Raw genomic sequence first — 23762 nt, 5'->3', positions numbered from 1 at the left:
CTCAAGCCACAGATTAACAAATATACTTCAAGTTTTCTGGATTACACTACTAAAAGCAACTTGTATTAATATACACTGGATTTTCAGATATAAATACCAGTCAATGGTTGGTTGGTCATTACATGACAAGTATAATTATTCTTAGAACTGGGTCATAGTACAGAGAATGCCTTAACTTTTCTTAGTTCAAACCCTGTAATTTGACCCTAAAATTCATAAGCATAACCCTTTCTGTGCTTTAAGCTGACACACTGACTTTGTAGTCTACACTTTGTAAGAGAGCAGGTAACTCTAGCACAGAAGAAACTATAATGTGGCATGGGGGATGATTTCAATGGCTCCATTCCATTTTTATCTTTCCAGACTGTTGCCTTCAGCCCTGCATTGAGGCCTTCTTGAATATCGGTTTCTAGTGTGTCACCAACCATCACACAGTCCCCAGGCTGTACTCCGAGGAGATCACAGGAGTAATAAAATATGGAAGGTGCTGGTTTCTCCAATTTCTGCTCTCCATCTACAACAATAGCATCGAAATAGGACAGATAGGCACAAGTCTCGATCTCCCTCTGGGTCTGTCTTTCTCCATTTGTTAATAAACGTAGGCAGACATCCTTTTGAAGTTCAGTAAACATGGCTTTGACATCTGCTAGTGTCATATGCTGCAAATATGTAGATTTCCACAGAAAATAACATCCTTCAGTCAGTTTCCTATTGGCTGCACCACCTTTGGTTTCCTGGATTGCTTCCTCCCAGTGTAAAGTCCTGAGGTCAGTAATGCATGTATTAGAAGGATGAAAACATTCCTTGCTGAGCTTAATTTGAACTTTGTCACAGATGACTTCAGCCTCTTCTTTGAAATGGTATTTTGATTTTAAGAGCTTTATCACCTCTAACATGCCCTTCCAACTCACCCTGGGCATGTTGATGAGTATGTTGTCCAGGTCAAAGAAGACAGCCCACACCTGGCTCAGCCCCATGCCACCGTTGCCTGCATGGCACACCAACTCCTGATTTTGTATCTTTTATTACTTTAATGGCTGCTATAGATATTTCTATATTCATGTTAAATTTATCCTAGTCTCTGTCAGGTCACTGCTAACTTCATTTTGGTAAAAATATAGCAACTTTGCATCTATGTAGTTTCATTTCTTTTCCCCTTTTAATCTGTGCTATCATTGTTGTGTAGATTATAATATGCATATATTTGACTGTGTATATATATATCCCAACAAGTTGGTGTTACAATTATTGCTTTGAATTATCTTCTTTTCAATTAAGAGAAAACATATAACCAATCTTTTATATTTAATACCTTTGGTACTCTTCATTCTGCCCTGTGTATCTAACTTATCATCAGGTGTGCTTCTTTTCAGCCTTAAGAACTTCAGTATTTCTTACAGGTTAGGTCTATTAGCAACAAATTCTCTCAATTTTTTTTATACCTGAGAATATTTTCATTTTGACTTCATTTCTGAATGAATGTTCCACTTGATATACAATTCTGGGTTTAGTTTCTTTTGTTCCAGCACTTTGACTGTGCCATTCCATTACCTTCTATCCTCCATCATTTCTTTTTCTTTTTTTTTTTTTTTTTTTTTGTGGTATGCGGGCCTCCCTCTGCTGCGGCCTCTCCCGTTGCGGAGCACAGGTTCCGTACGCGCAGGCTCAGCGGCCATGGCTCACGGGCCCAGCCGCTCCGCGGCATGTGGGATCCTCCCGGACCGGGGCGCGAACCCGGTTCCCCTGCATCGCACAGGTTCCATACGCGCAGGCTCAGCGGCCATGGCTCACGGGCCCAGCCGCTCCGCGGCATGTGGGATCTTCCCGGACCGGGGCGCGAACCCGGTTCCCCTGCATCGGCAGGCGGACGCGCAACCACTGCGCCACCAGGGAAGCCCCCCTCCATCATTTCTGATAAGAAGTCCATTGTTATATTATTTTTCCCTTCTATGTGATGAGTCATTTTCTCTGGCTCCTTTGAGGAGTTGTCTTTTATCATTTTGTCTATGTTGTTTCTAGTTATGGTGCTCTTTTTACTTACCCTACTAGTGATTTGGTGGGCTATCTGCATCTAAATGTTAATGTTTATAATCAACTTTGGGAAGTTTGGAGCTATTGTTCAAAACTTTGTCTCCTCTTCTCTTTCTCTCCTCTCCTTCGCCAACTCCCTTTATACATGTTGGAATGCTTGTCATTGTATCACAGGTTTTTAGGGTTCTTCTGTTCATTTTTTCAATCTTTTAAAATTCTTTGTATACTTTCTATTGATATATCTTCAAATAAATGATCTCTGCTACCTCAAATTTGCTGTTGAGTCCATCTAATAATTTTTATTTTTAATTCAGTCATGCTTTTTAACTCTAGAATTCAAATTTGATTTTTTATAGTCTATATTTCTCTATAGATTATATATATAATTTATATAAATTTTTTCTGTTGACTCATTTTTAACATTTTTACCTTCAATTCTTTGAGCTTGTTTATTAATTCCTGATTGAAGTCTTTGCTAATCTAACATCTAGGCCCATACAGACTCAGTTTCCATTAGCTGCTGATTTTTTCCCTCAGTACGTTTCATACTTTTCTATTTCTTTGCATGTCTAATAATTTTTGGCTGAAAACTGGACATTTTAGGTAATTTATTATATCAACTCTAGACTGTGCTTTACATCTAAGGAGTGTTTTTTATTTTATCATCTTGCCCGTACTCAAACTGTAGAATCTATTGGCCTGTGATGTGGAGCTACTGGCTGTCTCTGCTCGTTTTTTTAAATTCTTTATTTCAATTTTTATCCTGGCTCCCCAGGGGTAGCCTCTGTCTCTGAAGAGCTTAATAGTCAGCTAATGATTTGGACAGAAGTTAACATCACACACTTTGAGTCTATAAGCCTTCTGCCCTCTGCTAAGTGTTCTCTGTGTGAGATGGGGGATATATTCAACATTGCAGCCAGTTCTCAAGTCCCCCTTGGCTTTCACTTTTTGCCATGCTCTCTCAAGTCCACCCTGTGCATACATCATTTCTGAGTTAGACTGGGATGCTTGGTGTACAGCATGTTTTGATATACTTAGTGAAAAGATTACTAGTCAAGCTAATCAGCATACCCATCTCCTCACACAGTTTTCCATGTGTGTGTGTTGTATGTGGTGCGAGCACTTGAAATCTCCTCTTAGCAAATTTCCATTATACAATAGGGTATTAACTATAGTCATCATGTTGTACATTAGGACTCTAGAACTTACTCATCCTATATAACTACAACTTTCTATCCTCTGAGCAACCATCTCCCCATTTCCTCCACCTCCCCGCCCCTGGTAACCACTGCTCTATTCTCTGCTTCTATGAATGTGATTTTAGACTTCATATATAACTGATATCATTTTCCAAAAAAGACATACAAAGGGCCAGCAGGTAAATGAAAAGATGCTCATCATCACTAATAATCAGGGAAATGCAAATCAAAACCACAATGGCTTATCACCTCAAATCTGTTAGAAAGGCTAGTATCAAAAGGGTAAAAGGTAACAAGTGCTAGTGAAGATGTGAAGAAATGGAAACTCTTTTACACTGTTGGTGGAAATATAAAGTGGTACAGCCTTAATGGAAAACAGTATGGAAGTTCCTCAAATAATTAAAAATTGAACTACCATATAATTCAGTAATCCCTCTCTTGCATATATATCCAAAGGAAATGAAATGAGTACCTAGAAGAGATATCTGCACTCCTATGTTCATTACAGCAAAACTCACAAGAGCCAAGATAAGGAAAAATTCTTGAAGGAAATTAAAAGTGCTACTCTAGTGAACATATGAATGATAAGAAAGTGAAAGAGACTTATTGACATGGAAAAAGTTTTAGTGTTCTGGACGGACGATCACACCAGCCACAGCATCCTCTTAAGACAAAGCCTAGACCAGAGCAAGGCTCTAACACTCTTCAATTCTATGAAGGCTGAGAGAGGTAAGGAAGCTGCAGAAGTCTGAAGCCAGCAGAGGTTGATTCATGAAGTTTAAGGAAAGAAACTGCCTCCATAACATAAAAGTGCAAGGTGAAGCAAGTACTGATGCAGAAGCTGCAGCAAGTTATCCAGAAGATCTAGCTAAGATAATTCATGAAGGTGGCTACACTAAGCCAACAGGTTTTCAGTGTAGACAAAGGAGCCTTATATTGGGAAAAATGCCATCTAAGACTCATAGCTAGAGATGAGAAGTCAATGTCTAGCTTTAGTTTCAGAGGACAGGCTGACTCTCTTTAGGGGGAAAGACAGCTGGTGACTCTAAGTTGAAGCCAATGCTCATTTACCATTCCAAAAAAAAAAAAAAAAGAATCTTAGGGCCCTTAAGAATTATGCTAAATTTACTCTGCTTGTACTCTATATATAAATGGAACAACAAAGCCTGGATGACAGCACATCTCTTTACAACATGGTTTTCTGAGTATTTTAAGCCCACTGTTGAGAACTACTGCTCAGAAAAAAATGATTCCTTTCAAAATATCACAGCTCACTGACAACGCACCTGGTCACCCAAGAGCTCTAATGGACATGCACAATGAGATTAATGTTGTTTTCATGCCTCCTAACACAAAATCCATTCTGAAGCCCATGGATCAAGGAGTAATTTTGACTTTCAAGTCTATTAGTTAAGAAATATAGTTCAGGAGGCTATAGTTGCCATAGATAGTGATTCCTCTGATGGATCTGAGGAAACTAATTCAAAAACCTTCTGGAAAGGATTCAACATTCTAGATGCCATTAAGAACATTCATGATTCGTGGGAAGAGGTCAAAATACCGACATGAACACAGGAGTCTAGAAGAAGTTGATTATAACCCTAATGAATGACTTTGAGTGGTTCAAGACTACAGTGGAGGAAGGAACTTAAGATGTGGTGGAAATAATAAGAGAAATAGAATCAGAAGTGGAGTCTGAAGATGTGACAATTGCTACAATACCCTAATAAAATTTTAACAGATCAGGCGTTGCTTCTTAAGGATGAACAAAGAAAGCTGTTTCTTGAAATGGAATTTATACCTGGTGAAAATGTTGGAATGACTGTAGAAATGACAAGACTGTTGAAACGATGACAAAGGATTTAGAATTTTATAGTTGATAAAGCAGCAGCAGGGTTTGAGAGGGCTGACTCCAATTTTGAAAGAAGTTCTACTGTACTTAAAATGCTATCAAGCAACACTGCATGCTACAGAGAAATCATTTGTGAAAGGAAGTAAATAGATGCAGCAACTGATCATTGTTGTCTTTTTTTTTTTTTTTTTAATGGTGGCAGTATGGTTTATTAAGCTGTGCCTTAGTATAGGTGCTGGGGCTTGCCCATGGTGCTCTTAATGTACAAAGCCTGTACGTTCTGCCAATTTTTTTTGAGCAATAACACCAGGAAGTTAACAGCTAAGTGGATGTTGTACACAAGCTCATCATCTGTCATCTTCACATGGGCAACAGCCTCTGTCTGATACAGCACCTCCTTCATCTGGAACTTGATCATGGACTTCACCTCATCAACTTCGGCCACCATGTTCTGATTGGGGGTCAGCAAGGGAACTTGCCAGCATTATTCAGGCCTGGGCCCAGGATTCAAGGGATCTGCTTGAACACAGACTCTGGAGCCAAAAAGGCATCATACTTCTTGGCCATCTTCTTGACAAGTTTCTTATTCTTGTTGAGTTTCTTCAACACCTCAATGCCCATGTGGGAGATTATCCACAGCCTTGGCCTCATCACAATGCTGCTGGTCCCCCAAAACACATATGGAGAACTTGGGGCAGAGAGTGGACTTAAGCCTGACGGTGCTGAGAGGGTTTGTCCTTCTGAGGTCATAGTTCTTCAGGCTGATCTTTAGCTCCACCATCTCCAAAACCTTCCGGCGCTTGCATTCGTTCCCGTGTAGGACTTTCCGGACTGCGTTGTACAGGGTGTTGCGAGAGACTTTGCTGCTCATGGTGCCTCACACCGCAATAACCAGAAAAAAGCTATTCTCTTATTTTTTTTAATTGCTATAGCCACCCCAACCTTCGGCAACCTCCACCCTGATCAGTCAGCAGCCATCAACCTCAAGGCAAGACCCTCCACCAGCAAAAAGATTATGACTCACTGAAGGTATCAATGATGGTTAGCTTTTTTTAGCAATAAAGTATTTCTTAAATGAAGCTATATGCATTAATTTTTAGACATAAAGCTACTGCACACCTAACAGATGACAGTATAGTGTAAACGTAACTTTTATATGCACTGGGAAATCAAAAAATTCGTGACTCACTTATTGTAATATTCACTTTATTGTGGTGGTCTGGAATCAAACCCACAACCTCTCCAAGGTATGCCTGTATATCACTGGGAGCAGTGATTTTGGTGTTCCTTTCATGTTATTAAAATACTATGAATACGGGTATCACTACAGGCTATGTGTATATTCGTGGAAAAATTAGAAGACACATATGGAAGTTTGAAATGTTTATTGAAACAAGTACACAACACTGAATATTTTAAAACATTACAAATAATTACAACATCTCAACTACACAATGTGTTTTATATGTATGTATGTAAATATATATATACACACATATTTAAACTTTGCTTCATCTTTCAACTTTTTATCTGTGTAAAAAGAAGAATACTTTCCTCATTCAGGAGATTTTTGATGTTGTAATAATTACCTAGAAATAAAGTGATAAGAAAATTAAAAATTATTTCCATAGGAATCATTCCCTTTTGATTAAATGTTTAGTCATCACTAAGACCTACTGCAGTATATAGTGTCAAATTAAAAAAAAAATCATCTAACGTCAAATAACTCTTATTTAATTCCATGAACTGAAAAATCCAAGGACCATCTGTGATCCAGATAAAGCTTAAAACAATGTAAATTTCACATCATTTTGATAATGAATGCAAAAACAAATTAGACAAGGGTGCAGATAAGGAAAAAAAATCTCCCTCTGAACCCAATCATGTTTTGGGGTGTTTTTTTGGTTTTTTTAATTGAAGTATAGGTGATTTACAATGTTATATTAGTTTCAGGTATACAACAGTGATTCAATTATTTTTATAGATTATACTCCAATTAAAGTTATTATAAAATATTTTCTGTATTCCCTGTGCTATACATTACATCCTTGTATCTTATTTATTTTATACCTTGTAGTTTGTACCTCTATTCCTCTTCCCCTATCTTGCCCCTTCCCTCTACCCCTCTCCCCACTGGTAACCACTAGTTTGCTCTCTGTATCTATGAGTCTGATTCTGTTTTGTTATATTCATTTGTTTGTGTTCACAACAGTGTTGGCACATACAAAGGACATATAAATATAGCTATTATTATTGTCTCCTTTCATTAGAATGTAAGCTCCATGAGGGCAGGGATTTTTTTATGTATCCCACACTCTTAGAGCAATGCTTGGTAGACCCTCAATCACATTTGTTGAATGAATGAATGAACAAATTAAAATTCCTATCTCCAAAGACTTGTGCTCCAATAGCTGATGAAGCACACTATTCTGTATGTTTAAAATAACTAAAAATTGTTTGACTACATAATGTCTTTGAGATAACATAGGGGAATAATTTTCTTTCTACTCTGGATACAACATATCTTCTATTTTTATATTCAGCAATTAGCAACTCATTCAATTTTCATGTACCGAAACACTGATATACTTATCTAATAAAAAAAATTAAAAGAAAATATGCACCAAACTTCTTTGGCATCAGTCACATCATACTTCATTTTGACCACTGTGGCTTCCATTTTCATGGTGCTCATGAACAACTATGTAAGTATTCAACTATGCGAAAGAAAAGGTTTTTAATTATTCTTACCTGAAGGAACATAGAATGAATCCCCAGTTGTTATTACATAAGGTGTTTCGTGTAAGGTACATAAAAGGTCACCAAAATTAACATAAAAAATCTGTAAAATTAAAAATTAAAATCTCATTTCAAATTGTTACCACCACAACTGCACTCCAAAGAAACTTAAAAGTAAATGTGGTAGGCAGAATAACGGCCCTCCAGAGATATCCATGCTCTAATCTCCAGAATTTGTTACGTCACATGGCAAAGGAGACCTCGAGATGGTGAGATTATCCTGGATTACCTAAATGGGCCCAATCTAATTACATAAACCTTACTTGAAAGTGGACAATTTTCCTACTGGAAGCAGACGAGAGATGAAGCAGAGAAGTCAGAGAAACTTGAAGCATGAAAAGGGCTTTCACTGTTGCTGGCACTGAAGATAAGAGAGCCATAAGCCAAGGAGTATAGACTATTTCTAGACACCCCAGCCAACGGCCAGTGAGGAAACAGGAACCTCAGCCCTACAACCACGTGAAAATGAATTCTGCCAACAACCTGAATGAATTTGAAACAGATTCATTCTAAAAGCCTTCAGAGAGGAATACAGATCTCACAACACCTTGATTCCAGCCTAGTGATACTCTAAACAGAGTACTCAGCCAAGTCCACCTGATTTCTAACCTCCATAAACTGTGAGATAATAAATGAGAGTTGTTTAAATTTGTGGTAATTTTTTAAAGCAGTAATAGAAAAGTAGTACAGGAAAACATTTCTTTTGTTCTTCCTTATTATTTACCAGTTTATGAAAATTCAGAACCATTGTAAAGAATATCACTTAGCTATACTAGAAAAATAGCTAGGTTTTATGTACACCTCTTTAAAGGTTATATACTTGGTATATGTAACTTAATCTGACTGATGAATCAGAGAGAACAAAAAGCAAAAAAAAAAAAGTACATTTAAACAAGCATCAATATTAAGAAAGTAAAAGAGGATAAATACAGTGCTCAGTCACACAGGCTTCCATATTCAAACACAGCAAATTGTACATTTTATATATAGACAGCACCTGGCAATGACCTATTTTTCTGACAAATAAATACAATATATAGGGCCTTCAAACTCTGAGATTCAAATTCTGAGATTCAGCCATCAAGAATATTTTGCCTCAGAGAATTATGCCTTCTCCTCCTTTTTTTCTTACCACTTTTGTAAAATGAGCCTAAAATACCAGAAAAACGAGAACAGCTAGCACTTATCCAGCACTTACCCCATGCCAGCCACTGTTCTAAACACTTCATTTTTACTCATTTAATGTATGCATCTTACCAATGAGACAGTACTATTTTAATAGCTTTTCACAGATGAAGCAAATGAGGCACAGAGAAGTGTAACTTTCCAAGGTCACAATGTAAATGGAAGAGCTGGAATTTGAACTCAGGTACTTTGATTCCAGAATCCATGTTCTTAGCCACTATAATATACTCTTCCAATGGAAAAAAAGTTCTTAAAGTGGTTCTAAAGGTATTATTATAATTTAATAAAAGAAATATATTTATTACATCCAAAAAAATTTGCCTAAAAAAAGGAACACACACACTACCCAGAAAGTCAAGCATGTATTTCTAGATGTTTTTTCCTTATCTATTCAGTTTGGCTCTCTATATACACCTCTCCCCATTTCTGCAAACATTTTACTAAGAATGCTTTTGAAATACACAAAAACAGAATGATGAACTCCCACAAATAAATATTGAACCCTGATACCCTGCTCTTTTCAAAGTCTGATTCCCACATTCCATATTATTTTGAAATAAATGTCCAGCATCATAAACCATCTGTAAATATTTCAATGCGTACTGAAAGACCAAAGTTCTTTTTTAAGACATGACAACACTGTTGTCACACATAAAAGTAAATGAATATTTAGTGTTAAACGCCCAGTCAATATTCAGATTTCCAGTTGTCTCTTCAATGTCTTACTTTTTTTTTTTTCCCAATGTCTTACTTTTAAGGGTTTGTTTGAATTGGGATCCAAATAAGAGTCACATATGGTCAGTGCTTCATCTATCGTCTAAAGTACTCAATCTATTGAGTGGTTATCAATTTGGGGATGATTTTGTCCCTCAGGGGACAATTGGCAATATCTGGGAACATTTTTAATTCTCACAACTGGAGCGGTACTACTGGAATCTAGTGCGTAGAGGCCAGGGTTGCTTCTAAACCTCTTACAATGCACAGGATAGCCTCCCTACAACAAGAATTATTGAGTCCAAAATGTCAATAGTGCCACGGTTGAGGACCCTGATCTCTATACATTCCACGTGGTTGTCTTTTTTATTCCTTGCACCTTATTTATTAAGGAAATCAAGCAGCAAAATTTGTTTTAAAAATCTTTACACAGCTGGATTTTGCTTATTACAATGCCAGGTTGTCATCTGAAAAGTCTGCTATTCTTTATTTCCTGTAAATTGGTGGCTAGATCTAAGGACTTAACTTCAGGTGGTTGTGTGTGGGTTTTGTTTTGTTTTGTTTTAAAGAAGGTGGGGAAGGCAAGACTACTTCATAGACAGTGTTGTATTCTTCCATCAGGAGGCACATAATGTCTGGTTGTGTTCTTTTTAGATGTTAGTAGACAATGATGCTAGAACCAATAGTTTATTGGGTGTTGTAAAATGGTAATAGTCCATTCTAACATTCATTCATTTATTAATTGGACTATTTCTAAAAAGGATAAACTTCCCCTCATCTATTATTTGATTACCTAGTAGTACAGTTTATATGAGAACAGCAGAATAAATGTTTAATTATTTTCCTTTACTTACCATATTTGTCAAAGTGAGTTGGCTTCCTAGAATTCTCCGACAGTGATGAATTAAGTTTTTCTTTTTGTAGTAGCCTTACAAATTCATGGATTTAGATATAATTGATGTGTATCAATCCAATGAAGTTATTCTTATTGATACTCAAGTTTTCACATCTTTGTCCAGAGAGAGCATCTTCAAGTTGGATCCTGAGACCTTATGACCCAATCCTAATGGTCTTTGATAGTCTGCTATCAGGTATGATAAATATTCCAAGCTCAGTCCCAGGCTTGGAATCAGACATTTCTCTAAGGAACTCTGGTTCCTTTAAGTGTGTTGCTATCACTTTTTTGATTTTTTACCTCTGGAACAATTATTGTCTAGTTTTTCATATATTTCTACCTTTTGATCTATTTGGGTTTTTTCTCTCTTCTGGTTTTTGACTGGTCTTCCACATCACTTAACTTTAATATTTTCCATTTCTTTTTTTTTAATTAATTAATGAATTTATTTATTTGGCTGCATCGGGTCTTAGTTGCAGCACGTGGGATCCTTCACTGCAGTGCGCAGGCTCTTCGTTGCAATGCGCGGAGCTTCTCTCTAGCTGTGGCGCATGGGCTTAGTTGCCCCGCTGCATGTGGGATCTTAGTTCCCAACCAGTGATTGAACCTGCATCTGCTGCATTGGAATGCAGATTCTTAACCACTGGACGACCAGGGAAGTCCCAATATTTCCCATTTCTTAATACCCTTTTGTTTTCTAGGAGAGCTCCACAACAAACTCCCATAGTTAATTTGTTCATTCTTCTGTGGTTTGAATTTAACAAATCTACCACCGCTACTTTCTCTCTTACTCATTATCTAGACCTGAGTTTGAAAGAAAGAGTTAATGGCTTATGCTGGTTCTCCATCTTGCCCTTTTGTTTCTCAAAAGCATATATTTAAAAGTGTGCTTCATTTTTTAAAAATGTAAAAATATTCCCCTTGTTATTAAAAAAAAACCTTTAAGTCTAGTAGTTTTCATTATAAAAACTTAAAGGCAATATTTAGAAGAAACAAAAATAAACTATAATCACCTACTGACATGTTATTTTCTATAGTTCCTTCAAGGTTCTGTCATTTTCATTTTTAATTTCTACTCAGAAAAAAAATAAAAAGAATTTTCTACTTTGCTGTTTCCTTAAATATTTATCCTAAAGGTGTTCTTATATGGCTATTCTGCAAAGTAATATACTTAAATTAATATAAAAATGTTTAGTATAACACCTGGAACATGTAAGTGCTATATAACTGATTATTATATATAATGGTTTATCTCATTACTAAGTCAAAATATAAATATAACCATTTTTTTCCTGCAGCACACATTTCAGTGGTTTCCAATTTTTGCAATTACTGTCTATGTTAAAATAAAGAGCTACATATGTTCATACACTTCCAAACATTTACTATTCAATACTCCTTTTTTAAAGGAATAAAGGCATTATAGCTTAATGGGTAACTACTGTTAGTTCAATGATGACATTTCATAATGCTTATTTTCATTATTAATTGTTCCTTAATGATTACACAGGGATTACCTATTACTTTAGTTAGTTTAATATGTTATATTTACTCTTTTAATACCACCTGGAGATCTATGACATTTTAAGATTGGATTAAAGAATATTTTTAAATACTTTAGATCTGGATTCTACATACTATACTGACGTAGCAATAAATTATTCTTTTACTCTTATGTGTATCTTTTCCTTTCCCTGCCTTGATTTGCCCTTCTTAGTTAATATAAACTGAAGGGTCCTGATGCTCTTTCTGTTTCTCCTTTTTGGGCTTACTTTCATTTTATCAGTAAAAAGAACTGTTTTGAACCATGATTTCACAGTTTTCTGAAATGTTACTTACTGAAAGACGTACCTCAAATGTAACATTTTTTAAATACTGGTATAATATTAAATATTCTTTAAATCTGGTGATTTTCAAAATCTTTCATTTTCAAATTCAAAATGCAAAAATTATCTGATATAAATACAGTGTTATAGGGGTGTGTGTCTCCAATGAGAAAGAGACAGAGAGACAGACTCAGAGAAGAGAGACTCACCTTGAGTCTCATTATAACTTCAGCCAATAATACTGCTATATACAGTAATATATTCTTTAATACTTATTGAAGCAACTAGCTCCCAGTCCTCAATCTGCTGTTACACTTAACCTCAATAATCCCCCCCAGCTCTAAAATTCTAATGATTTGTTTGCAAACCTAGTTTCAAGGATTCTTTTAAGTAAAGACCATTCCCTAAACTTCTGAATCTCAAGCCTACACTGCTATGCACAGAACAAGTACTTTTAAACAGCCATTGGTTGACTGACTTTAAACAGATGAAAAAAACTAAAAAATTATCTGTGCACTATAGTAATCATATATCATTTCTGAGGAAATAGCATTTTTAACACTTCATCAAGTCCAACAAATCAGAGTTGTGCCAAGAGCAAAACATAAATCTATGGAAAAATACACTCACCAATGTGTCTAGGCCTACATGCTGCTTTCCCTTTTCTTGATGTGGTCCTAATATCAATTTTCCAGTAGAAAAAAATGGTGTATCCAATGTTTTATATACTTTCAACTCACCATGTTCAACACAAAATTGGTATGTATCTCGTGGCCTTACCAGATCTAAGGGAAAAAAATTAATATAAGTACAAAGTAATAGCAATGACATTTCTCTGATACAGCATATACACACATATATAGACATAAACCTGCCTTAGAAAGATAGATGTGATTAATATCACTGACTCTGGAGCTAGAATGCCACAGGTCAGATCCTACCTCTGTCTTACAACCTGTGTGAACTTAGCCAAGTTGCTTATCCTCTCTATTTGTGCCTACATTTTCTTTTCTATAAAATGGGATAATAATACTTCATCTATGTTAGAGTTGTGAATATCAAATGACTTAAAGTGTGTAAAGTATTTAAAACACTGGCACAAAGTAAGCATTAGGTAAGTCTTGGCTATTAATAATAACAATGGTAGTATTACTATTTTTCCCATAATAGCTCAGACAGAAAACAAAATCAGCTAAGAGACAAGAAAGGATTCCTATCTTTAAAAAGTTTAACATAGCCACAATACAAATGTATCATCATCATGTCAAAAAATTCCTTTGTGCTTGCTTGACTGATTATTAAATAATAAGATTTTTATTTATTTACCAGGTAAAGCCTCTAAGTAACCGGAGTTCTAACTGTAGCTCACAAATTACTATATCACTTTTTAATTTCCCTTTTACTTACAACTTTTTCCAGACCTATAATTGATACATTTTTCTATCATCAGCTTCTGACTGTACTCCCACAGACTACAGGATATAGAAAATACATAGGCTCAAGAAACAAAAAGTGATGAATTCTTGACAACACTCACTTTTTTAACCTGATACAGTATAGCAATGTTCTTAGTTAAGACACTTCACTAAACAAAATTCTCTGTGCTTCTACCTCTGTTGCCAAATAAAAAATCTGGATATAGAAATAACTTTGCTACTTAAGATATCAAATGGAACCTGTGCCACAGTCAAAATTTTAAGTGTAAATACTGCCTCTCTGGTTTTAGATACCTGTCCTCTGACTTGGGATAAATAGTCCCAAGTACTCACTGGTACAGTCATAACAGTTGTTAAAACATTTAAATACTTCCTGTATGTATACATTCCCTGGTTGATAAATAGATGAGTGTCCCCTACTTAACCCCACCACTCTATAGCCCATCCCTTGGGACCTCCCATGTTGTCCTAGACACTAAATGTTTAATGCCTATTAAGTACAGGAAGAGGCTTCTAGGACCCTGTACCAGCCTTAAGGTTCAGCATGGCATTTGTTTGGCTGACTGATGCCCTTGCTAGTCATCTCCAGAAAGGTTTTATGCCCCAGATACCAATATTGGCATCTCACAGCACCAAAGACTGTCTAAATCCTGCCACAATCCCCATCTGGTCTCACAGTAAGAGTGTATCCGGAAGTCTGCCAGTTAACTTACTACAGTTCTCCATGAACAGTCCCTGTCTGCTTGTGTCCTACTGGTCAAAGAAGGCCTGGACCCTATTGGTGGAGGCAACACTCCTGATGGTAGCACTTGTATCACAGAGGACAAATGCATGGTACTATATGTACCCTGGAGGTTGTCTGCCATCAATTCCCCTAGTGTAGTCCTCATACAGGCTGCTTATTTGAATTAGACTCTCTACTAGACTTTGACTCTGAAAGATCTGGGGAGAGAAAGGGAAAGCAGACAAGCCAGACTTCAAACAGTTTGTCCTTACTAGTTGTTAAATTAAGTATTCTCAATATCAACCCTGATCTTACCCATAAGAATAATCTCTCGTGATTCTGGGTCCTTTACCCTCGTTGGCTGCAAAGGATCTCCCAGAGGTACATTCAGATTTACCACGAATTTATTCTCTGCAAAAGAAATACCACTGAAATACTAACTACTTACTTCTTTTCCATTAAAAAAAATCTAGTATGAAATAGAGCTATGGACAAGTTGTAAAGGAAAATTGCCAGAGGCATATCTTTTTCCTGTTTGTCAATGACCACTTTGATAAACAAAAATTCAAAAATCACAATGATTTACCACAGAAGCAAACATCCTAAACTTCTTATTTTCTGACAACTTTTGAACTTTTGCATCATCAGGAAGTTAAATGGTGTTTTGCATATTCTCTAAGAGAGCTGAAGTATACAATACACTTTAAAAAAAAATCTTTAAAACGTTTATTTTAACCATAATTCGAGCATGGAAAAGATAAGCTTCATTTGACAGGGCAATTTACTCAGGTGAAAATGTTTTACACTCTGCTATTAATGATTTTTTTTAAAGAATAAAATTAGTTTACTTTCAAAATCTGAAAAAAAAGTGGACACTAAAAAGATAATTTACCCTGAAGTAGTAGTATATCTGAAGCTTTTAGAGATATATTTCAAAATTTGCAAAGAGCTACTTCTCAAAGCACTGTTATTTAAAATAAGGAATAAGTTCATACTTCTTTCATCATTATCAAGACAGATCCTTTTCCTATTAACTATTGTATTGACTCTTCCCAAGTTCCCTTTTGCTTTCCTTTTAGATGATACTTTGTCTGGGGACAGTATTCCACCAATCACAAATCCTCCTGAAATTTAACCAAAAAAAAAAGAAGGTAAATTATCATACCTGGCAAAGTGAAAATCTTGAAACAAAACTCATTAAATTAATACAGCACATTTCCTTTCAAAGTACACATTAGTTTTACCACACTCTACAGTTAAAAATGCAAACAACACAAATAGCAACCAATTTCACTTGTCTCTAACTATCCTAAATCTAGAAGCACTGATGAAACATGACTGAATGATCTCTGTTGCTTGAAATCAAGTCATCAGTGGAAGTGTAAAAAACAAAGAACACAAAAATCAGCAATGAACTATTTATAGTAATCCACATGTCAGTTTAGTCCTTTGACTCAAAAATATACATCAAAAGAAAGGAAATAACTTTAAGATAACACTCACTATACTTTCTTTCCAACCCTCTACAATTTTTGTAGAAAAATATAAGAAAATGGAATGAGAATAATAATGGGGAATACTTAATCTTTGACAGTTATAATTTTCTCATGTTCTGATCTAATGCTTCATTTTATGCAATTAAAAACCTTGCTAGGTAGTATAAAAATAATAACACTTTATCAAGCCACATGCTCACCTCAAATTGCTACCAAAAAGAAAACAAATCAGCATCTCTATAGTAATCACAGAAATCTGGACTTGAATCTATTCATCACATTTTTGGAGGATGATGATTAAATAAGGTAATGTATGTAAATACATAAGACAGTACTTGACACATAATGTACCTAAATAAATTGTAGCAATTATCATTATTATTATTTTGAGACACCAAAGCATAAATTTTACCAGATGGCCTTCCTTGATAATCTATTCGCTCCCCTCGCCAGAATTCCAAAGGTTTTGATCGTGTTCTCATGGTCCTGCGAACATTTGGTGTGTTGGAAGGCAATACTGTAAAAAGACATCAGACAAAAAATGCACATATATGTTTAGTTGGATGATACTCTGCAGTGAAAAGATTGATATTACTTTCTAGAACACAAGTGCTTCTAGACAAAACACTAAAAAAACAAATTTTAAGACATATTTGTGCTATTAAAGAAATGCCAAGCTACTAGATTGGAAAAGATTTAAAAACATGGTAACATTCACGGTTAATGATGTTAAAGGTACACCGGAATTCTCATATATTGTAGATAGAAATGTAAACTGACTGATGACAATTTGACAATACCTATAACTGTAATATTGTTTGATGTAGAAATTTCATTTTTTAGAAAATGAGTTTGCAAAATATTCACAAAAATGAGCAAAGATATAGGTGTTAAGAACATTCATGGTAGTACTGCTCATAATAGAAACAGAAAAGAAAAAGCAAATTGAACACCACCTAAATGCTCCACAATAGGAAGTTTATAAATCAGGGGTGGTTATGTATACATGTGTTTGTGTGTATACACACATATCTACTCATTTTATCTGAACAATGCAAAGTTCTACACACTAAGTTTGTTGGCTACATAATCAACTTCCTATGTTCTTACTTACTTCTGGTTTGCTGGAGTTGTCTAATTCTGAAAGTGGTTTAACAAAATCTCCCAGTCTAACTGTATTGTTTAAATTAAAATCTCCTTGCTTTTTCTTAGTTTTTTTCCTTTACACACTTTAGTTGCTAGGTTGTTTGGTACGTAATAGTTTATGATTTTTCTATCTTCTTCATAAAGTGCTAATTTTATTATTACAAGTCCTTCATCCTGTTCAGCACTTTTAACCTTAAATTTCAATTCACCTAATATTAAAAATACACTACTTTCTTTCTGTTTATATTAGCATACTTAATTCTTTGATGATCTTCTATTTTAAAACCTGTTTTAAGTGTTTCTTATAAACACATAGGTAAGTTTGTTTTGTTTAACCAAATCTGATAGTCTCTATCTTACTAGAGGAATTCAATCCATTCACACTTATTTAGCATAACAAGTAATACACATCTATTTATTTCTCCCATTTTACTTTATATTTACAGGTTATTTTACATCTGTGATTCTTTTCTTTCCCTCATTCTCACTGGTTTGGTCAGAATACCATTTCTTCCCCCACACCCCAAACCTTGGTCATTTCAAAGTTTACTGTGCTTTTTCACTGTAATATTGGTTACCTTCCCATTCCTGACACTCAACGGTCATACTCATTTCTCCATCATTATATTAAAAACTATATCCCTGGGCTTCCCTGGTGGCACAGTGGTTAAGAGTCTGCCTGCCAATGCAGGGGACACGGGTTTGAGCCCTGGTCTGGGAAGACCCCCACATGCAGCGGAGCAACTAGGCCCGTGAGCCGCAACTACTGAGCCCGCGCGTCTGGAGCTTGTGCTCCGCAACAAGAGAGGCCGCGACAGTGAGAGGCCTGCGCACCGCGATGAAGAGTGGCCCCCGCTCGCCGCAACTAGAAGAAAGCCCACACACAGAAACGAAGACCCAACACAGCCAAAAATAAATAAATAAATAAAATTTAAAAAAACTATATCCCCTACCAAGATGTTATCTTCTCCTTTTTCTCATTTAGCAAAATGAAACATTTAGACTACTTTTATTACCCCTCTTCCACTCCTACTCTCCTCCCCACCACACCAAGTTTTGTTAAGACAGTGTGGATTTCAAGCTATCACTGCAAAAATCCTTACTTAGTACTTATAAATCCCCAATCATATTAGCATTAAGTAGTAGACACATCCTAAAGTGTGAGCAATGAGACACACCTTTATATAATCCCCTTCCCTAGGATACATGTGGAACCTATGACACACTCAACAGAATATGGCAAAAGCAATAGGAAGTCACTTCTGTGATTACATCATGATCATACATATAAGACACTATCTAGCAGGAGAGAAAAATTCTTTCTTGCTCACTTTGGAGAAGCAAGCTGCCACACTGTGAAGGGTCTATGAAAAGGGTCATGCAACAAGGAACTGCAGGTGACCCCTAGAAGTCGAGAGTAGTGGCCCATGGCTCACAGCCACCAAGGAAACATGTACCTCAGTCCTACAGTTCCAAGGAACTGAATTCTGCTAACAACTACATGAGCTTGTGGTGGTTAACAAGACCTCGAGCCTCAGTTAAGACCATGGCCCAGGCTGAGACTGTGGACTGCAGCCTGTGAAACCCTTGAACAGAGGACCCAGCTAATTTGTGCCTGAGCTCCTGACCCACAGAAACCAAGGGATAATAATGTATGTTCTCTAAACAACTAAATTTGTAGTAATTTGGTACACAGCAACAGAAAACAAATATACATTGTTTAAATTTAACCACATATATTGAGAATCATTACTCAGCACTGTTCCCTCTCTTTGAACTCATTTCTGACTTATATGATACTTAGTTAGATTACCTTACATGGATATTTTACATAGAGGATGCTAAACTTAATCTTGCGTTATCTGCAAAATAAATTCAGTTATCAGAAAGAAAGATATCTTGGCTAGTTAAAACAAAGGATTGTAATACATTTCTTTTTTTTTTACCATCTTTATTGGAGTATAATTGCTTTACAATGTTGTGTTACTACCTAGTGCATAACAAGGTGAATAAGCTATATGTATACATATATCCCCATATCCGCTCCCTCTTGTGCCTCCCTCCCACACTCCCTATCCCACCCATCAAGGTGGTCAAAAGCACCAAGCTGATCTCCCTGTGCTATGCAGCTGCTTCCCACTAGCTATCTATTTTACATTTCGTAGTGTATATATGTCAATGTTCCTCTCTCACTTCGTCCCAGCATACCCTTCTCCCTCCCCATGACCTCAAGTCCATTCTATACGTCTGCAACATTATTCCTGTCCTGCCCAAGGTTCATCAGAATCTCTTTTTTTTTTTAGATTCCATATATGTGTGTTAGCATACGGTATTTGTTTTTCTCTTTCTGACTTACTTCACTCTGTATGACAGACTCTAGGTCCATCCACCTCACTACAAATAACTCCCTTTCTTTTTATGGCTGAGTAATATTCCAGTGTGTGTGTGTTTTATATATATATATATATATATATATATATATATATACATGCATGCCACATCTTTTTTATCCATTCACCTCTTGATGGACACTTAGACTGCTTCCATGTCCTGGCTATTGTAAATAGTGCAGCAATGAACACTGTGGTACATAACTCTTTCTGAATTGTGGTTTTCTCAGGTATGTTTTTTTTTTTTTTTTTTGCGGTACGCGGGCCTCTCACTGTTGTGGGCAATAGGGTTCCCTTTTCTCCACACCCTCTCCGGCATTTATTGTTTGCAGATTTTATGATGGCCATTCTGACTGGTGTGAAGTGATACCTCATTGTAGTTTTGATTTGCATTTCTCTAATGATTAGTGATGTTGGGCATATTTCCATGTGTTTGTTGGCAATCTGTGTATCTTCTTTGGAGAAATATCCATTTAGGTTTTCTGCCCATTTTTGGACTGGGTTTTTTGTTGATATAGAGCTGCATGAGCTGCTTGTGTATTCTGGAGATTAATCCTTTGTCAGTTGCTTCGTTTGCACATATTTTCTCACATTCTTAGGATTGTCTTTTCGTCTGGTTTATGATTTCCTTTGCCGTGCAAAAGTTTTTAAGTTTCATTAGGTCCAATTGTTTTTTTTTTTTGTTTTCATTCCCTTTACTCTAGGAGGTGGGTCAAAAAGGATCTTGCTGTGATTTATAACATGGAGTGTTCTGCCTATGTTTTCTTCTAAGAGTTTTACAGTGTCTGGCCGTACATTTAAGCCTTTAATCCATTTTGAGTTTATTTTTGGGTATGGTGTTGGGGATTGTTCTAATGTCATTCTTTTACATGTAGCTGTCCAGTTTTCCCAGCACCACTTATTGAAGAGGCTGTCTTTTCTCCACTGTATATTCTTGCCTCCTTTATCAAAGATAAGGTAACCATATGTGCATGGCTTTATCTCTGGGCTTTCTATCCTGTTCCATTGATCTATATTTCTGTTTTTTTTGCCAGTACCATACTGCCTTGATTACTGTAGCTTTGTAGTACAGTCTGAAGTCAGGGAGCCTGATTCCTTCAGCTCTGTTTTTCTTTCTCAAGATTGCTTTGGCTATTCGGAGTCTTTTGTGTTTCCATACAAATTGTGAAATATTTTGTTCTGGTTCTGTGAAAAATGCCATTGGTAGTTTCACAGGGATTGCACTGAATCTGTAGATTGCTTTGGGTAGTATAGTCATTTTCACAATGTTGATCCTTCCAACCCAAGAACATGATATCTCTCTCCATCCGTTTGTATCATCTTTAATTTCTTTCATTAGTGTCTAATATTTTTCTGCATACAGGTCTTTTGCATCCTTAGGTAGGTTTATTCCTAGGTATTTTATTCTTTTTGTTGCAATGGTAAATTGGAGTGTTTCCTTACCTTCTCTTTCAGATTTTTTATCATTAGTGTTTAGGAATACAGGAGATTTCTGTGCATTAATTTTGTATCTTGCTACTCTACCAAATTCATCGATTAGCTCTAGTAGTTTTCCAGTAGCATCTTTACAATTCTCTATGTATAGTATCATATCATCTGCAAACAGTGACAGTTTTATTACTTCTTTTCCACTTTGGATTCCTTTTATCTCTTTTTCTTCTCTGATGGCTGTGGCTAAAGCTTCCAAAACTATGTTGAGTAATAGTGGTGAGAGTGGGCAACCTTGTCTTGTTCCAGATCTTAGAGGACATGGTTTCAGTTTTTCACCATTGAGAACGATGTTGGCTGTGGATTTGTCATATATAGTTTTTATTATGTTGAGGTAGGTTCCCTCTATGCCTACTTTCTGGAGAGTTTTTTTCATAAATGGGTGCTGAATTTTGTCAAAAGCTTTTTCTGCATCTATTGAGATTACCATATGGTTTTTAATCCCTCAATTTGTTAATATGGTGTATCATATTAATTGATTTGCGTATATTGAAGAATCCTTGCATTCCTGGGGTAAACCCCACTTGATCATGGTGTATGATCCTTTTAATGTGCTGTTGGATTCTGTTTGCTAGTATTGTTGAGAATTTTTGCATCTATGTTCATCAAGGATATTGGCCTGTAGTTTTCTTTTTTTGTGACATCCTTGTCTGGTTTTGGCATCAGGGTGATGGTAGCTTTGTAGAATGAGTTTGGGAGTATTCCTCCTTCTGCTATATTCTGGAAGAGTTTGAGAAGGATGGGTGTTAGCTCTTATCTAAACGTTTGATAGAATTTGCCTGTGAATCCATCTGGTCCTAGGCTGTTTATTGGAAGACTGTTAATCACAGTTTCAATTTCAGTGCTTGTGATTGGTCTGTTTATATTTTCTATTTCTTCCTGTTTCAGTCTCGGAAGGTTGTACTTTTCTATGAATGTGTCCATTTCTTCCAGGTTGTCCATTTTATTGGCAAAGAGTTGCTTGTAGTAATCTCTCATGATCCTTTGTATTTCTGCACTGTCAGTTGTTACTTCTCCGTTTTCATTCCTAATTCTGTTGATTTGAGTCTTCTCCCTTTTCTCTTCATAAGTCTGGCTAATGGTTTATCAATTTTGTTTATCTTCTCAAAGAACCAGCTTTTAGTTTTATCGGTCTTTGCTATTGTTTCGTTCATTTCTTTTTCACTTATTTCTGATCTGATCTTTATGAATTCTTTCCTTCTGCTAACTTTGGGTTTTCTTGTCCTTCTTTCTCTAATTGCTTTAGCTGTAAGGTTAGGTTGTTTATTTGAGATTTTTCTTGTTTCTTGAGGTAGGATCGTATTGCTATAAACATTCCTCGTAGAACTGCTTTTACTGCATCCCACAGGTTTTGGGTCGTCATGTTTCCATTGTCATTTGTTTCTAGGTATTTTTTTTTATTTCCTCTTTGATTTCTTCAGTGACCTCTTGGTTATTTAGTAGCATATTGTTTAGCCTCCATGTGTTTGTATATTTTACAGTTTTTTTCCTGTAAATGATATCTAGTCTCATAGTGTTGTGATCAGAAAAGATACTTGATACAATTTCAATTTTCTTAAATTTACCAAGCCTTGATTTGTGACCCAACATATGGTCTATCCTGCAGAATGTTCCATGAGCACTTGAGAAGAAAGTGTATCCTGTTGTTTTTGGATGGAATGTCCAATAAATATCAATTAAGTCTATCTTGTTTAATGTGTCATTTAAAGCTGGTGTTTCCGTATTTATTTTCATTTTGGATGATCTGTGCATTGGTGAAAGTGGGGTGTTAAAGTGCCCTACTATGACTGTGTTACTGTCAATTTCCCATTTTATGGCTGTTAGCATTTGCCTTATGTATTGAGGAGCTCCTATGTTGGGTGCATATATTGTTACAATTGTAGTATCTTCTTCTTGGATTGATTCCTTGATCGTTCTGTAGTGTCCTTCTTTGTCTCCTCTAATAGTCTTTATTTTGAAGTCTATTTTGTCTGATATGAGAATTGCTACTCCAGCTTTGATTTTCATTTGCATGGAATATCTTTTTCCATCCCCTTACTTTCAGTCTGTATGTGTCCCTAGGTCTGAAGTGGGTCTCTTGTAGACAGCATATATACAGGTCTTGTTTTTATATCCATTCAGCCAGTCTGTGTCTTTTGGTGGGAACATTTAATCCATTTACATTTAAGATAATTATCAATATGTATGTTCCTATCACCATTTTCTTAATTGTTGTGGGTTTGTTTGTGTAGGTCTTTTCCTTCTCTTGTGTTTCATGCCTAGAGAAGTTCCTTTAGCATTTGTTGTAAAGCTGGTTTGGTGGTGCTGAATTCTCTTAACTTTTGCTTATCTGTAAAGGTTTTAATTTCTCCATCGAATCTGAATGAGATCCTTGCTGGGTAATCTTGGTTGTAGGTTTTTCCCTTTCATCACTTTAAATATGTCCTGCCACTCCCTTCTGGCTTGCAGAGTTTCTGCTGAAAGATCAGCTGTTAACTTTATGGGTATTCCCTTGTATGTTTTTTGTTGCTTTTCCCTTGCTGCTTTTAATCTTTTTCTTTGTATTTAATTTTTGATAGTTTGATTAATATGTCTTGGCGTG

The 23762-nt window shown here is 36.0% G+C and overlaps 1 protein-coding gene and 2 pseudogenes across 5 annotated transcripts in view; all 3 read right to left on the bottom strand.

Moving 5' to 3' along the window:
• Positions 1–238: 238 nt before the first annotated feature.
• Positions 239–1014, bottom strand: LOC102987872 (N-acylneuraminate-9-phosphatase-like; annotated as a pseudogene).
• A 3877-nt stretch (positions 1015–4891) lies between these two features.
• On the bottom strand, positions 4892–6123 carry LOC102986534 (60S ribosomal protein L10a-like; annotated as a pseudogene).
• Positions 6124–6276: 153 nt separating this feature from the next.
• Positions 6277–23762, bottom strand: part of CENPC (centromere protein C) — a 93762-nt gene continuing 76276 nt past the window's right edge. For 4 of the 5 annotated variants that reach the window (XM_055085947.1, XM_007108002.4, XM_007108003.4 and 1 more), the window contains 6 exons: positions 16570–16674; positions 15657–15785; positions 14977–15072; positions 13132–13286; positions 7834–7924; positions 6476–6671 (listed from right to left, as the gene is read on the bottom strand). In XM_055085947.1, the coding sequence (XP_054941922.1) occupies positions 6601–6671; positions 7834–7924; positions 13132–13286; positions 14977–15072; positions 15657–15785; positions 16570–16674 (647 nt within the window). In that variant the 3' untranslated portion in view covers positions 6476–6600. Of the gene's footprint in view, positions 6672–7833; positions 7925–13131; positions 13287–14976; positions 15073–15656; positions 15786–16569; positions 16675–23762 lie in introns of all 5 variants that reach the window. The other variant, XM_007108001.4, reaches the window with a different exon arrangement.

Source organism: Physeter macrocephalus, chromosome 7 (assembly GCF_002837175.3).
Source record: "Physeter macrocephalus isolate SW-GA chromosome 7, ASM283717v5, whole genome shotgun sequence".
Classification (NCBI taxonomy): domain Eukaryota; kingdom Metazoa; phylum Chordata; class Mammalia; order Artiodactyla; family Physeteridae; genus Physeter; species Physeter macrocephalus.
Note: the sequence above shows the minus strand (reverse complement) of the source record. Positions and strands in the feature narration are given on the sequence as shown.